This window comes from Microtus oregoni, unplaced genomic scaffold (assembly GCF_018167655.1).
Source record: "Microtus oregoni isolate MIOR12 unplaced genomic scaffold, Mior012 000020F_ref0000438, whole genome shotgun sequence".
In the NCBI taxonomy this organism is placed as follows: domain Eukaryota; kingdom Metazoa; phylum Chordata; class Mammalia; order Rodentia; family Cricetidae; genus Microtus; species Microtus oregoni.
In genome coordinates this window covers 17,343,923-17,360,532 of record NW_024543079.1, presented here as the reverse complement: position 1 = coordinate 17,360,532, position 16,610 = coordinate 17,343,923, and the positions used below count along the sequence as shown (strand labels likewise).

General features: G+C 41.4%; 1 protein-coding gene across 3 annotated transcripts in view; it reads left to right on the top strand.

Moving 5' to 3' along the window:
• The window catches only part of Csnk2a1 (casein kinase 2 alpha 1), a 48,955-nt gene extending 37,998 nt beyond the window's left edge, over positions 1–10,957 (top strand). Inside the window, exons 12-15 of one of the 3 annotated variants that reach the window (XR_005976026.1) lie at positions 1,040–1,126; positions 2,808–2,957; positions 9,368–9,461; positions 10,292–10,957. Coding sequence is in view for 2 of the 3 variants with exons in the window: in XM_041670091.1 (XP_041526025.1) it covers positions 1,040–1,126; positions 2,808–2,923 (203 nt within the window). In the remaining variant the exon portion in view is untranslated. Of the gene's footprint in view, positions 1–1,039; positions 1,127–2,807; positions 5,667–9,367 lie in introns of those variants that run through there. The other 2 variants (XM_041670091.1, XM_041670090.1) reach the window with 2 other exon arrangements.
• Positions 10,958–16,610: the final 5,653 nt, after the last annotated feature.

The window sequence follows — 16,610 nt, the reverse complement described above, 5'->3', positions numbered from 1 at the left end:
AATGTTCTGAGTGTTATAGATCAGATCTGGAATCTAGTAGCTCCTACCAAAAAGTTACTTCACCCATTCTGAGCCTCATTTTCTTCAGCTGAGGGGAACTGTCAGCAGGTGACATGCAGAATTACTGGGAAGAGAGATAGGGATATAGCCAGTGGTAAAACACTTACCCAGTACATGTAAAACCTTCAGTTTAATCCACAGTGCTACCAAAAAAGGACATGACAATGTTTTAATGAAGTTTTGCTGTCTACCAGACATGTGGTTCATGCCTATAATCTCTATATTTCGGAGACCTAGGCAGGAGGTTCACCACAATTTCCAAGTCAGATTGGATTACACAGTAAATTCCAAGACAGGCTGGGTTATAAAGTAAGAATCTATACAAAACAAAGCAGAATTGTTGCAAAGATTCTTGTCTATAGACATTTATTTTCCTACCAATTCCCTGTGGCTGCTTTGGCCTGATGGAATATAATAGGTCTTGACCTGTTCCATCTCTGCCAATCATTTGTTGGAGAAAGCCAGTGAAATTTACAAGTCTTAACTATTGTATAAACCATTAAAGTGTATGGGTATATAGCTAACTATGATAACTAAAACACATAGGCTGGTTGGTATGAAGAGTAAAGTCTGCTTATAGCACTAACCTACATAGGCAAATAGCTTTGGCCCATTCAGTCTCCTGCTCTGGTGGACCAATTCACTGCTAATAAATTGTTCTCTTGGCCAGGTTAGATTGTATTATCTCCATTAAACATTCATTTAACCGTCACTATTTTTAAGTTAGTTCTATAATGGATATTTTCTTATCATCCTACTGTTGTGTTCAGACTTGATTTTTTAACCACAGTTCTACAGGCCAGGTGTTTCTTATGCACTGTTTATTTGGTTCATGGTGATGGTAGTTACTACTGTATGTTCTAAAAGTGATACAGAGTATAAATTAAAGGTAAAGATTGAAGGTAGCTACTCTTATTTCTCCTCAACTGGTTTAGTACATTAAGCAGAACAAAATCTAACTTGATTATCTGTTTTCTAGACACTGTTGTGAAAGACCAGGCTCGAATGAGTTCATCCAGCATGCCAGGGGGCAGTACACCTGTCAGCAGCGCCAATATGATGTCAGGTTGGTTGATTGGTAATTCTCTTTTTAGAAAACTTGGAAAAAAGTTACTGTTCTTAGTTTCAGTTCCCTCTTTGTGCCTTTCTTAGAAAATGGTGGACATGGATAGGTGTGAGAACATTGACGTGAATTGTGTGGGAGCCAGAGGTCAGCCTCAAATGTGGTTGCTAGGGAGCCATCCACATTGTTGTTAAGAGTGTGTTTACCTGAGTGTATGCCTATGCACCACAACACAGGCTTTCTCCCAGGGACACACCAATTTGATTAGGCTAAGTGGCCAGACAGCCCCAGGGATCTGTCTTTTCACCATCCCCAACCCTAGGTTTACAGTGGTACCCCTACATGTAACTTTTTATATGGGTGCTGGGGATCAAAAATTGATCAGTGGGTATATATAATCTGTGCTACTAAATACTCTGGATATATTTTAGTGACACTGTCTTGAGTAGGATATCAGTGGTGTCTCCCCTTCAAATCTCCAGTATCCCTACAGAAACGTTCTTGCAGAGACATGAATTACCAACAGATCCTGAAGAACAAAGACATATGTGTTTGTTTGTTGTGATTGCTTTTTTTGAAACTGTCTTGTATATAGCTCAAAGAGACTTTTCACTATAGGCTCCTTTAAACCTTTTATATTTTGAATCATGTACAAAAATCTCCTGTATTCATGATTTTACTTACTCAGCATCCAAAAATATAATTTGTCTGAAATCTATCAAGAGAAAACATATTCATATAACTTTTGTTAGAGTTTTTGTTAAATTACTTTATGACTGTGCCTAGTTTATAGTCTAATCTTTATTGTACATATATGTATGTAGAAAAAAACCATAGTATACAAATACATAATATTGGGTACAATCCATGGTTTCAGGCACCCTAGGGCCTTGGAACACATCCCCTACAGATAGGGGGCAGTCTTGTATTTGGGGGAGAGAGAGAAAACTGGCTGATTGAGGGCAAGCTGACATATAGTTGTAATAAATGGAGAAGAAATCAAATCACAGTCATAGTATAAAGTCAAGAATTTGCCTTTCTCCACTAAGTGACCATTGTAGATTTTTTTTAAGAGTATATCTTTTTTTTTTTTTTTTTTTTTTAGCTTTATTTTATGTGCATTGGTGTGAAGGTGTCTAGATTCCCTGGAACTGGAATTACAGGCAGGTGTGAGCTGCTATGTGGGTGCTGGGAACTGAACCCGGGTCCATCTGGAAGAGCAGTCAGTGCTCTTAACCACTGAGCCATCTCTCCAGCCCCGACCATTGTAGAATGACAGTTGCCTGAAGTGCTGTGCTGTTTAGTATGGTAGAAACAGCCCACACAGCTATTTAATAAAAACTGAGTTAAATTAGTATTGAGTCTTCAGTCCTTGTAGCCACACTTCAAATGTGTGCTAACCACATGTCTAGCCAGAGGTCACTGAGAAAAGGTGGGATGCAGAGCAGAGAGCCTCTAGACACCCTGCTGATGGTATCTGTGCATAATTGTCGGTTAGCTGCCTGCTAAATTGATTAGGACTTGTTGGTTTTAACTGGGATTTGTACAGATTAAGTGTGCAAAAATGTAGCCAAGAGAAGTCATGAAGAAAGAATCTTCATTGTTTTAACTTTTGGGGAAAGTTTTATGGAAAGTTTGCTGGCTGTAATTGGTGTCTCTGGCTTACTGTTGGCTGTTCTTTCAGGGATTTCTTCAGTGCCAACCCCTTCACCCCTTGGACCTCTGGCAGGCTCACCAGTGATTGCTGCTGCCAACTCCCTTGGGATGCCTGTTCCAGCTGCCGCTGGCGCTCAGCAGTAATGATCCCCATCTATCTCCTGATGCCTAAGCAGAGGTGGGGAAGTCCACCCTCTCCTTGATGCAGCTTGCGCCTGGTTGGGAGGGATGAGAAAACTTCAGAAGCACCGTGTCTGAACCGTTGCTTGTGGATTTAGTAGTTGAGTCATAAAAAATTATAATAGGCTGATTTCTTTTTTTTTTTGTTTTGTTTTTGTTTTTTAAACTTGGACTTTTCATAACTCAGGGTATTCCCTGAAAAATTACCTGCAGATGGAATATTTCATGGACAACTTTTTTCTCCCTTTCCAAATTCAGTTCATCACCACTAAAGAAAGATAAACTGGCCTCAATCCCAGCTACTGTGTTTGGGTGGAGATTTCTTCCCCTTCCCACAATGCTCTCTCCACATTACTACACTCTTGGGGCGCAGATCTCATGTTCTTCCCCAGAGATTAGAAAGTGTAGCTTATCAAGGGAGGTGGGAAGGAAATAGGGAGGACCCAGTCTGTCCTGAACATTGTTCTGCTGCTGGTCACTTCATCACCTTTCTTCAGGACTACGTCCATGGGTTAGTCCAGCTCTGGTGGAGGTGGATCTGTCTTTGTTACATCAAGATGTTAAAAGTCTACCCGACTTGCAGACAGATCCTAAAGCTTCTTTTCTGATTGAATCATGTCTTGCTGACCTAACCCTAAATCGTTTTAATTTTAGTTGAGTTTAAATCTGATAACTTTCTCTCCTGGGCTCCTGCTTTGGTCGTTCCCTTTTCATCTCCTCACATGCTGTGCTTCATAGCTGGTAGGAGAGGGAAGGCAAACTCTTTTTCAGTTTTCTTTGACTTGGCCATTTTGAAGTCAGTTAGTTACAGGGCATAATTTATTGCTTTTTAAAAAAGAAATACTGTCCATGTAAGTTTCATGCTAGTACTCTTAAGAGCTAACGGGTGATGTGGCCACACTGGGTTCATTTTAAGCTTTGTACTTTTCTCTCCTCCTACCTTCCCCTTTCTTCACATGCCATCTAGTGAGGAGACCTTGCTCTCAGAGTTGTAATTGTATCTGAGAGGCAGGAGCAGAGCAACCATCTCCAGTGAACCAGAAATGGTAGACCTGTAATTGTGGGAAACTATTAGTTCTCTTGTTATGGCCCTGCCACCCCTCGCTGTGTGTATATATATAAAACTTTGTCCTTCATATGTGAAAGATCCAGTGTTGGAATTCTATGGTGTAAATAAACGTTTGGTTTTATTTATCAAGGGTAGATTTAAGTTCCCTGTGTAAAGGTCTCGCTGGGTGGGTGTCTCACATTCAAACCTGAGGGGACTACAGCCCATACCATGGAGGCTTCCCGAGGCCCTCATTTTTATGCACCCCTCGTTCGACCCATGGTACTGGGCAGGGCAGAGGCCTTAAAAAAAGCACCACAAGCCAAAGCGTCTCTGGGGATTAAGGATCCTTTGCCATAAAACTCATTCTGTGTCTCAGCATTGCAGGGATTGGGGATAGGACAAGTCGCCAGTTTGTGTGTTTGTGTGTGTGTAAAGTGGACTTTCCACTGTAATCCAGCCACCTAAGTTTATCAGGTGCTTCACTGAGGAAGCCTAGTTTTTTAAGCACAATAGCAAATCATCAGCTCTGTATTTTCTCCTGTTGTTTCATTACAGTAGCTGCCTATGGGGACTAGGAAAAAAAATCTTCCAACATATTTTAAGGCCTAAAATCTTAGTTCCCCATTCTCCTACCTTTATAGACTCATAAGCCTTTCTCACCTGGCATCATAGACAAAACATAATTGTTTGGGGAGTTGGATTTAATTAACTTACCTAACTTTGTAATCCATCTTGGCTTTAGTAACTTTATCAAGGTGGTGGCTTTAATAACTGTAATGATAAAAGTAGAGGATGCTAATGCCTTTCTTAACCTTTCTCAACCATAGGGAGAGCTAAAAAGAAACTTTCTGACTGCAGAGTGATTTTTCTTCTTTTTGGCCACTTGCAGTGACTATTTATTGTACTTGATTCTTGTATATCCTAGCGTGCTGTGAGGGTTACCATGTTGGATTTGTGCGGAGCTGAAAGCACCAGGTGTGCTAGAGATGCGGTTTGTGATTATGTTTGCACTGGATCGTGATTTGAACAAGACACTTAGACTGAATTCTTTCTTTTGAGGTGGAGAGGAAGGTTGTAATCAGGACTCCACACCCTACTCACAGCTCAGAAATGTAGATGTGTTTGAGGCTGCTGTGGATGGATAGCTGCAGACGGCTGGGCCTCCTCACACTCATCACACCTAGTACAGGAGCTGATGGTGAATGCAGAGGACTCTGGAGTGCCACCTCAGAGCCTTGTAAAATAAATAGAAATGGAAAAGAAGCAAGGAGTCACGCAGAAATGTGGAGGGTTTTAAAAGACCTGAATGGGTGGTGGGTAGGGAGGGTCAGGGTTTACAGAGTAACAACTTCTGTGTTGTAAATTACCTCATCTGTACACCTTGTATTGGGACACTATTTCTCAGCACTTCCTGTGTCTGCATTGCTTAGATGGTGGGAAATGAATGCCAATATAAAACAACTGTGTTGGCAAAGTATTTTTTACTTTGTTTTGAAGTGTGCCCTTCCCGTCTTTAAGTTTAAAGTTAGAATTCCCCTCTTTGGTTTGTTGGTTGTAATTGTGTTGTAATTGGTATGACGAAGACATAACTGTGCTGGGAAGAAGTTGTGCCATGAAGGTCTTTAATTTTTTTTTTAATAAAAACATTTAAATAAATGAAATGTCCCTGTAGCCTGAGCAATATGCATCTCCAACCGACACCGTGTGTAATAAAGGATGACTTAGTTTTCGCGTGATTTGAACTTAATACTGGGTTGGTGAAGATGTTAGGTGGGAGAAATTGGTATTGGTGGTAAAACTCTAAAGTCTGAGAGTTTTGACATTGAAGAGCTGTGGAAGGGATCACGGTGATTCTATTTCCTTTACGTCTCTGTCAAACACATTGTTACTAGGTATATCATATATCATCTGTTAGATGGGGCCGCTGTTGTTGGCAGTGTGGTGAAAATGTATTTATGTCAGGTGTTTGGCACTGACCTTATTCCTCTGGTTAGTCCTTGGTGTTTCCTGTGTCAGCAGTTCACAGTACAGTTTGGAAGAGGCCCTTCCATCTTCAGGACCTATATGCTCTATGTGTTTTAAGGAAGGAGAAACTAAATTTGAATTGTCTGAGGACTTGCTTGCCTCTAATTACTGATTTTTTTTTTTTAAAAAAAAAAAAGAACTTCTGAGTGGTACTTAATTTTAAAAGGCCTCTGGAAAGAGCTTGTTTTGGGGGGAGGGGTGCAAATGTTGGTTAAGTGTATTATGATCCCTGTGGACAGTCAGCCTTGAAGATAGCCTAACTATGGAGGCTGTTTTGCAGTTTTAGAGACCTGGGCTGGTGAGCTGTGGGAACAGGTAACTGTCAGCCAGTTGAGAAAAGTCCTCACAGACAGAGCAGACCCCATTTGCTTCTCACTTAACCGTAGTTGTAATAGCTGGAGGATGCTGGTATCCTGGATTTCTCTTTTGTCTTAGATCCTCACTGCATAGGATTTTATAGCTCCAACTTTGATTATTAGATATTGAGGAGCTAGGTTGAGATGCAAGAAACTGTCATGTAATACAATTAGAGTTGATCATTTGAGCAGATCCTGAAAGATGTAGTTTTGTTCTCATTCTCCACAATCTCACCAGCAGGTTTGAGTGGGTCTTGTACTCACAGGTTCTTGCCTGCCTTCTTGCTGTTTTTCTTCTTAATGGTATAGTTTTAAGGAATGTCCCTGGTTGTGGGTGATGTGTACCAAAGAGGCTGGCTAACTTCTAGGACCATTTCTCTCCTTTTTTGTTTTTTCAAGACAGGGTTTCTCTGTGTAATAGTCCTGGGTGTCTCCTAAGTTGTGAATAAAGGTGTGCACCATAGTGTCCAGCCTAGAACTATTTCTTCGTTGAGAAAGAAGTTAAATTAACCAGAAGTCTTTGGGGTGACCCTTCCTTCCTGAGAAATTGGGTCTGAAAACTTGGATCCTCATGTCCCACCCATGTGGTATTTCCTCTCCTTGCTTCTACTGTTGCCTTTCTTTGTCTGGCCACTTGAACCGTCTTTGTATTATTTTGTTGATATAATTGTCCTTTCTACTTGCAAGTTAGCTCCCTGGTGAACTTATTTGTCTTACTAAAACCCTTTTTCTAAAATGTAGGCTAGTATCTCCCAGGATTGAAGAGGGCTGAATGGAATAAATAACATAGTGCTTCCTAAATGGCTGGTTCCTCGCTTCCACTACCATCCTCTGCCCTCCACACATGCAAATAATGGAAATGCCATGACAAGGTGCATCTCAGAACCTTGTCCTTGGGTCTCTAGCTGTAATTATAAGCCGGAGGCCAGATTCAATCAGTAGGACAAGAAAATGGCTATGGCCCTAGTCAGTAAGTGAACGAGACGAAGCAATAATTCCAACCAGTGTAGAAGATTTGAACACAGAAATTTGGTTTTGATATTTTTGTTGTTGTTTTTGTTTGTGTGTGTGTGTGTGTTTTTTTTTAGGCAGGCCCTCGAGTTCCCAAAGCCTAGCACTGCACTTTGCTGTTCTTCCCACTCTTTCTTTTTACATTCTGTCACTCTGGCCAGAGTAGGGTTCTTGTTGACCACCTTGAAGTGACCCTGCCCTGGACCCTCCAGGCTCTTCCAGAATGGCTAGTCCATTCCTTAGAGGAGTGGCTACAGGGATTGAGGATTTCTCAGTCAACAGCATTTGTGCCTTACTCACTTTGACAAGAATTATCTTCTTGACAAAGAAGGGGAGAAGGGAACAATAGTAGCTTCCTAAGCCACCCTGTGATTCTCAGCCATATATAAAATACTTGTACCAGAAACCCGGAAAGTTGGGTGTTAAACTTCTTGTTGAAAAGGCGTAAACCTCTCACAGTGACTCCTGTAGTCAGTCCAGGCTGGCCTGGAACTCAATAGGTAGCTGAGGTGACCTTGAACTCACGATCTTGCTTCTACCTCCCAGGTGCTTGTAGGCAGACTTTTCTGTCCCACCCATCAGTTCCCAGTAACTGACATGGAGACTTTATATTAATTATAAAAACTCATAAATTTTAAATTAATGCATTTATATTAATCTATATTCTGCCACATGGTGGCATCTTGAACCTCTTGTTTCCTCTCGATGTTTAGCTGGCAGCTCTTGACTCTGCCCTTCTTTTTCCCAGTGTCCTTAGTCTGGTTCACCCACCTAATTTTATCCTCTCCAGCTTTTGATCAGTCAGCTTCTTTATTAAGCCAATCACAGCGACATACATTCACACAGTGGTGGTATTAATCTCCTCCTCCTTCACATCCCATTCTGTATATTCATATCCATTCCTTTCCTTGCTCCCCAGCGGAGGTTCATCCTTCTCTCCTACTTTGACTATCTTCCCAAAGTGTATATATTTTTAACCATTTATTTTTATTTTGAGATAAGACCTCACACTATAGCCTAGGTTGGCCTGGAACTTAATATGTAGCTCAGACCTTGAACTTGCCTTTAATCTTTTATCAACAAATATGTTGATGTTCATGAACCTTGGCCTATGTGAAATAATTTGAAGCAAGAAGTAGATACAATTTAATGTGTAGAAATATCAAATAGGAAAGTGAGAATCAGGGTTATTTATATGGAATAATTCCAACTGGTCTGTTTTTTAATTTCCTAGATTGGAGATTTTAGCTTTGTATTGAAACCTAGGATGTGTAAGGCTCTGGACTCTCTAGCACTGCAATAAAATAATAAATTGATTAATTATGTATGGGAATTAAGGATTTCATGTCAACATGGTAAAAGGACTAATTTGTATAGGTTATTACTACTCCAGATGCATATAAACACCTCAGTTTACTTGAAAATAGAAGGCCAGATTAAATAAAGGGAAATTCCCACTTCTCAAAGGAAGTTAGGACTTACACTGAGGAACAAATGCATACTGAAAACTAGCTAGAAATGAGCCTCAGAGGATAGGGGCTAGTGTTGGCAGAGAGCGCGCACACCTTTTGAGGTAGAAGCTCAAACAGTCCCGTGATACTTTTCGAGGCTGCCTTTCGGGGAACATCTGGAAGAAAACAAAATCTTAGCTATAATTGCCTCTGGAAAATGAGGTTACAGTAGCATGGGAACCCCTACTAGGAAAAGGCCCTGAACTGTGAGAATCAGAACTATTCTTGGCTTCTGTTTCCTGAGTGTACAGCTGTGTTTTCAAGGAGTCCCTGAGCCCCTTCTGCTTTGTTAAAATAAACTCTCTTTTGCTTTTGTTCCCGCTTTATACTCTTGCATCCACATAGACTTTTAGGGCAATTGGTCTAGACTAAGTTCAGCTAAGCAGCTGTCCTTCAGGGTTAGCCTCTGCTGGATTGGGCATCTCCATTTGTATCAGATTCACATTTGTTCCAGGTGGTTCCTTCTGAGTCACATGCTGAACTAGCTGCCTGGGACATGTTATCCATGGTGAACTGCAGAAGCACAGAGGCCAGATGAAGTCACACAGGTATGTGCCACCTTGTTGGCCTCAAGTCGTCAAGCCCATCGTCAGTGAGACAAGGACATACATAGACCTCACGTTGAGAGAACTGTAGGAAGTAATATGGCAAAGGATATGATACATAGTCTTATAAGACAGTGGGAAAACTGAGACCACTAATGCAATCAATCATGCTATCTCAGCAGAAACTGAAGCTGTCTAACCGCTGATGACTCAGGAGTGAGCATTGTGGGTAATTTTAATCATTTGAAGTCATACACAAGTTCTATCTATAGTTATCCCTTTGTATTCATGAAGTACTGGTTCTAGAAGCGAAGCCCCCCCCTCCCCCCAGAATCTGTCTAACCTTGAGTTCCTTCTGTAAAATGGCCTTGTAGTTAATTTCATACATTTCCCACATACTTGTAAGCCACCTCTGTATAGTATCTGAATACAATGTAATGCTATGTGGATGGTTCCTGTAAGGGAAAAATGACAAGTTGTCCTTGTTCAATCCGGAACTAATCATCTTCTTTTAGGGGATTTTCAGTTCTCATTTGAGTGGATATAGAACTCATAATTACAGAGGACCATTATATATGTATTTATCAGAAATCCTTGTACTTTTTGTTTGTTTTAAAAAAAGGTTTGTTCTTAATTATGTGTATGGATATGTGCTTATGAATGTGGATGCTTACAGAGGCATTGTGTCCTCTTGAGCTGGCGCTGCAGGGGGTTGTGAGCCACCCAACATGGGTACTAGAAATTGATCTCAGGTCCTCTAGAAGAGCAGTATGAGAGCTCTTTGACTATTGAACCATCTCCAGCCTTTTGTTTGTGTATTTGTTTCTTGACAGGGTTTTAGCCCTTGCAGCAATCCTGCATCAGCCTCCTGAGTGCAAGGATTACAAGTGTGAGCCTCCACACCTGACATAATTCTTGTTTTCCAACAATTGAAATCAGTTCCAAGTTTGAGGCTTCCTGGCCAGAACAACATAAAGTCTTGCTACACAGAGAGCTTCTGCAGTCTAGGAGTGTCATGTTTTGGGGGACGCAGTTACATGTGCTTTCACTTGGTAATTATTAGTTAAACAGTACAATATGATTGGCAAAATTGTAAGGGGTTCAGATGTTAAAAGGTTTTAAAAGTAAAATGGGAAAAGCAAAATAAATTCAAAATTGAACCAACGCTAGGAGCATGGGGGACGTTAACATAAATCCATCATCTGGTTAGCTGTGAGAACTTGCAGCCGTCATGACTTGTCTGACCAAAATTAGAATGTCACAATAAAGAATTAGTGTGGGAAGTGTGGGTGTGGTAGCGTCCATAACAGGATGAACAGTTTAGAAGCACTCAACACTTTATGAGAAGTTATGGCTAAAATTGAAAAATCAACAATTAGTTCTTTATGCATGTTGTTTTGATATTTTTATTGTTAACATAGTAGAACTATGTACTTGTAACACTGTATTGCTCTGGTTAAAACATAACCAAATTTTAATAAATGGATATTTATTTTGAATACATTCTTTTCCACCATTCCAACTGCCAAATTTCTTTGCAGGCCACCATCCTGGTGCCTCAGTTATCACAACTAGCACTTTTTTATGCCATCCTGTTTCCAGATTTGTCCTAAACTTTCCAGTCAGAGAACTCCTTCAGAAACAGGTCTTTTGATTATTGCTTCAAAGCTTCTCAATTGTTTCCCAATTGCACACAGTTTCTGCTGTCTCCCAAAATACTACTCCTTATAGACACTGCCCCACTTGAAGCGTTGGAGGGATGACCAACTTTCTCTTCTGGGACTTGGGTAATTGTGACTGAGAGATAGGCACAGGAAAAGTCTTATGGAGAGCAGAGGTCAAAGGTAAATAGAGACAAGCATGATGTAGAAGCAGAGATAGCTATTGGTTGACAGCTAATGTGAATACAGGTGAAAGATGGGCCCTGGACCTGTTAATGTTTTCACTACAACCACACAAAAACTAGAATGTGTCTTTAAAAATCTGTTGGAAGGGATCTGTGAGAGAGGCAGTCACTGTCCTTTGTTCCCTACCACACAAAAGGCCAAAATAGAAAGGTAGGATACCAAGTACTCAACTGGAAGAAAACAAAATCACCCTTCATAGGGACAGAAATGCATACTAGGTCTACAGTCCCCAGCTACAGAAGGGCAGGAGCTCTAAGAAAGCCACACCACAAGTCCCAGGAGCACAGTGTGTGAAGAAGACTGAGTGGGCCTCAGGACAGTGCTCTAGACCCTCTCAGTGCTAAGCAAATGAGCATTGTATGATATATACTAATAGCAATACTGAGGACAAGGATACAAAGCCTTCAAGGAAGATGCCAATATAAGACAGAAGCACAGTAGGAGAAAAATCACTGCACTCCAAGTCAGCAATGTCAGAATGTGAAGCCTGTGCATGGGATTTCACCTCAGCAGCAATTAACTGAACCAACCCAAACCCAACTCCTGCACGAAAGGCCTAGCAGAAGGAAAGGCATGCCTAACTCCATACCTGAAAGACCTTTTATTTGAATTTCTGCTGTCCCAAACAAGATAACAACTGCACTAACTGTAGACAGTAGACGTGTGGTGCACTTCCAAGAAGTAGTCTTGCACATTTAGACTCTGATGTTAATGCTGAAGCTAGTAAATAACGAATTAATTTGATAGAGGACTTGCCAAAATCAGCACGCAAGATCAAAGGTGTAGAGACAAGGTGGGGGTGTAATTAAGTGGTTGTAATCCCCTCTCCCCCATTCATAACTTCCAGGACACTTGGAGACAAGTAAGATGACTCAGCAGGTAAAGGCACACCTGTTGCCAAAATTGAGTCCCATCCCCAGGGCTCAAGGTGGAAAGAGAACCAGCTCCACTGTCTGATACACCTACACTCAAATAGAATCAGATTCTGAGTTTTTAAAAGAAAATAGGGGTGTTGTAAAGTGCTTGTTGTAAAAACTAATTGTCAGTTTGCTCCCCTGGATCCGCATGAAGGGAGGAGGAACCAGCTTTACAAATTATCTGACCTCCATATGCATGTACCCACACACTTTATACTTAGTAACAGGCCAGATGCGGTGCTGTACCCCTTTAATTCCAGAACTTGGAAGGCAGAGGCAGGCGATACAGGGATACAGAATGAGACCCTGTCTCATTAAATACATGCTAGGGGCTGAAAATATGGCTCAGTGCTTATGAGCCCTTGCTGCTCCTGCAGAGGACCAGGTTGGTTCCCAGCACCAGTGTGGCACCTCACAACCTCCAGTTCCATGGCGTCAGAGACCCTCTTTCTGGGCTGTGAGGGCTTCTGTACACATGTGGTGCACAAAAGCATGCAGACAAATACACATAGTGTAAAAAACACCTAAAAGAATTAGAAAACATTAAAGAAAATAAGTTTAGGGCTGGAGAGATGGCTCAGAGGTTAAGAGCATTGCCTGCTCTTCCAAAGGTCCTGAGTTCAATTCCCGACAACCACACGGTGGCTCACAACCATCTGTAATGAGGTCTGGTGCCCTCTTCTGGCCTGCAGATATACACGCAGACAGAATATTGTATACATAATTTTTTTTTAAAAAAAATAGTTTATACATAGATACCACTAGCATATCACATTTAAATTGCTGGGATACATTTTCTGGTTTAGTACATGATGGCAAGTGCTTTTGCCTACTGAACTGCTCTCCTTCCTGAATCTTAAGAATCCTCAGCAAGACGGTGGTGGCACACACCTTTAATCCCAGCACCCAGGAGGCAGAGGCAGGTGGATCTCTTGAGTTCAAGGTCAGCCTGGTCTACAAGAGCTAGTTCCAAAGCCACAGAGAACCTTGTCTCGAAAACAAAAAGAAAAAAAAAAAAAAGAAGAAGAATCCTCTCTCCAGGAAGAAATGTACCACTTTAAAGGAAATAGCTACGTATCAGTCAGTCGCTGTGAGCAGCTACTCCTTTCTTTGCACTTAACTGTCTTTCCAGAACTTTGTCATGAGAGCCAGGCATGTCCTTGTTTTACAATGGGGGGGAGATCACTTTAACCTCAGAACAAAGTTTGGCCCTGCAGTTTTGGTGTTGGTGGGGAGGAATCACTGACAGATTACCACTGAAGGGAGGAATCCAGAACCAACTGGCTCACTGACCAGCACAGTCATAAATACTATGACCCAAATTGCTTGAGCAGGTTATTCCCCCGTGGGATGACCTCATTCTCCGAATTTCCAAGTGGGATGACTCAATTCTCTATAAGCACAAAGCATCCTTTATCCTCAGTGATGACTTAAAGGAGTTGGACTGAACTTTCAGTGTTAGTATTTATTTATTTGCAGTAGGAAGAATCAAATCTAGGGCCATGGTCTGCTTTAGCACTGAGCTACATCTCCAGCCCTTGGGTAGTAATATCTTTGCATTATGGAACCTACATAGGTGTAATACTTTAGATTCTTAGAAGTTTTGTATGATTTTAGGGCTGGAGATGTATCTCAGCGCAGTGTTTGCCTGTCATGTATGAAGTCCTGAGTTTTAAAAGTCTTGGCATCCCTTAGTTAGACATGGTAGCCCAGTTAACAAGCATTGTAATTTCAGCACTCAGGAGGATCAGAAGTTCAAAGTTATCTTCAGTTAGCAGCTAGTTCAAAGCCAGCATGGCTCCAAATATAAGAAAAGCAGGTGGAGGAATGGCTCAGTGGGCAAAAGTGCTTACCAGCAAGTCTAATAGCCTGAGTTGTATTTGATTCCCAGAACTCATGCGATGGAAGGAGCAAACCAACTCCCAAAAGTTATCCTCTGGCCTCCAAACACTCTTTATGGTAATCCCGTGTTCACACACATACACACTAAATAAATACATGTAATAAAACATTTTTATTTTGCTTTCATGTATGTATGTCCACCACATGCATACCTGGAGCCCAGAAGAGACCATCAGATCCTCTGGAACTGGAGTTAGACAGTTATGAGCCACATGTAGATTCTGGGAATTGAATCCTCTGCAAAAGCAACAAGTAAATACTCTAAAACTGCTGAGATACTTCTCCATCCCCCAAAACATTATTTGAGAGACCTTTTGGCCCTGGTTGACCTAGAACTCTCAGAGATCTACCTGCCTCTGCTTCGAGAGTGTTGGGATTAAGGGCTTGTACCACCATGCCTACCTGGCCATTAAGAGATTATACTTGTGTTTCAATGACAAATATGTATTTAAATAATTTAGACTTGTGATTTTTAAGTTGTAGCCTTAAACTTATATGAACACATTTAAAAAGACTTTATGAGGGCCCTGAGAGAGCTCAGTGGTAGAGCACTTGCCTAGCTTGAGCAGGCCCTAAATTCATCCTCCACACACAAAAGAAGTAAATTAACCAACCAACCTCGTTCCCTTTAGGCCAGAGCCTTTCTCTAGCAATACAACAAATTAACAAACACAAAAGGACAGCCGATACATGATCTCTAGAGCCTTTATAAAACATTGGAATGGGTCCTGTTCAAAAAAGAATGGCCCCAAAATGTCACTGGCAAAACCAGGAGTCTACGGTGTTACCTGTTGGCATTGTCGCAAGCAACAACAAATACTTGCTGAGAGAATGAGTGTGTCTATTGCGTGTGTTAAGCACACCAGGGCTCTAAAGCGAAGGAAATGATCAGACAAAGGATGCCAGAGGGAAAGGAGCCTATTCAGCTGCATCACCAAGCCGATCCACCCAAGAAGCCTACACAACCTGAGCTGCTGGAGCACAGCACCTGAGAACTAACTCATGGCTTAGTAAGTGTAGAAAAATAAAAGGCCTCCAGACCGGAAAATGTTCTTGTAAGTGCTGAGAAGTATATGGTGTCTTGGCTCCAAAAGAAGCATTTCTTGTGTGCATTTTTATTTATTTATTTTTAGATACTTTCTTTTAAGTTATGTAGCCTGGCAATGGTGGTGCATACGTTTTAATCCCAGCACTTGGGAGTCAGAGGCAGGCGGGATTTCTGTAAATCTTTTTTAACAATTTTTTTTTTTATTACATACCAATCCCAGTTGCCCCTCCCTCCCCTGGATCTCAGTAAATTTGTGGCCAGCTTGGTCTACAGAGTGAGTTCCAGGACAGTCAAGGCAGTTACACCAAGAAACCCTGTCTCAAAAAAAAAAAAAAAAATCTGTGTGTGGGTGTATACAAGTACATATACCTTTAGAGACCACAAGTTTGAATTGGACCCCTGGAGCTGGAGGATTGGGTTGGGAGTCACTCCACGTGGGTGCTGAGAGCCAAACTTGGGGTTTCTGCAAGAGCAGTATGTGCTGTTAACCTGTTTAGCTGTCTCACCGGCCCCCAAGCAATCTTCAAAACAAATGTGTCTCACTTCAATTTTTTTCTTGCTGAACGGATATGAGGTATGGTTTAAAGTACAAAACAAAGATGTCTGTTGGTTAGGGGGAAATTTCATGACTCAGTCTAAATGCTTTTTATATTTACAGTGATTACAGGTCAGGGATAGAACTTGTAGAGTGCTTCATTAACATGCACAAAACCTAGGCTGGATTCTTGGCACAAATGAATTGGTAGTGCACTACTGCGGAATGATCAAAAGTTCAAGGTCATCCTTAGCCACACAGCAAATTGAGATTAGCCTTGGCCACAGGAGAACCTGTATATAAAAACACAATCTAAAACTACAAAAAAACAAACAAGCAACAACAACAAAAAAGGTTTGAAAGGCTTTGTTAGAAAATCAGGATACTTAAAAAGTTTTTTTCGGGGCTGGAGAGATGGCTCAGCGGTTAAGAGCATTGGCTGTTCTTCCAAAGGTCCTAAGTTCAATTCCCAGCAACCGCATGGTGGCTCACAACCATCTGTAATAAGGTTTGGTGCCCTCTTCGGGCCTGCAGGCATACACACAGATAGACTATTGTATACATAACAAATAAATATTTTAAAATTTTTTTCATTGTCAAAACACTATTAAACTCAGTATGGACCGGGTGATGGTGGCACACGCCTTTAATCCGGAGGAAGAGGCAGGCAGATCTCTGTGAGTTAGAGGCGAGCAGGTCTACGGAGAGAATTCCAGGACAGGCTCCAAAGCTACACAGAGAAACCCTGTCTCAAATAAAGATCAAATACAAAACAAACTCAGTCTGGGTTTCACATGCTAGACAACTGCTTTGCCACTGAACCACAGCTTAGAAAAAAAGAAT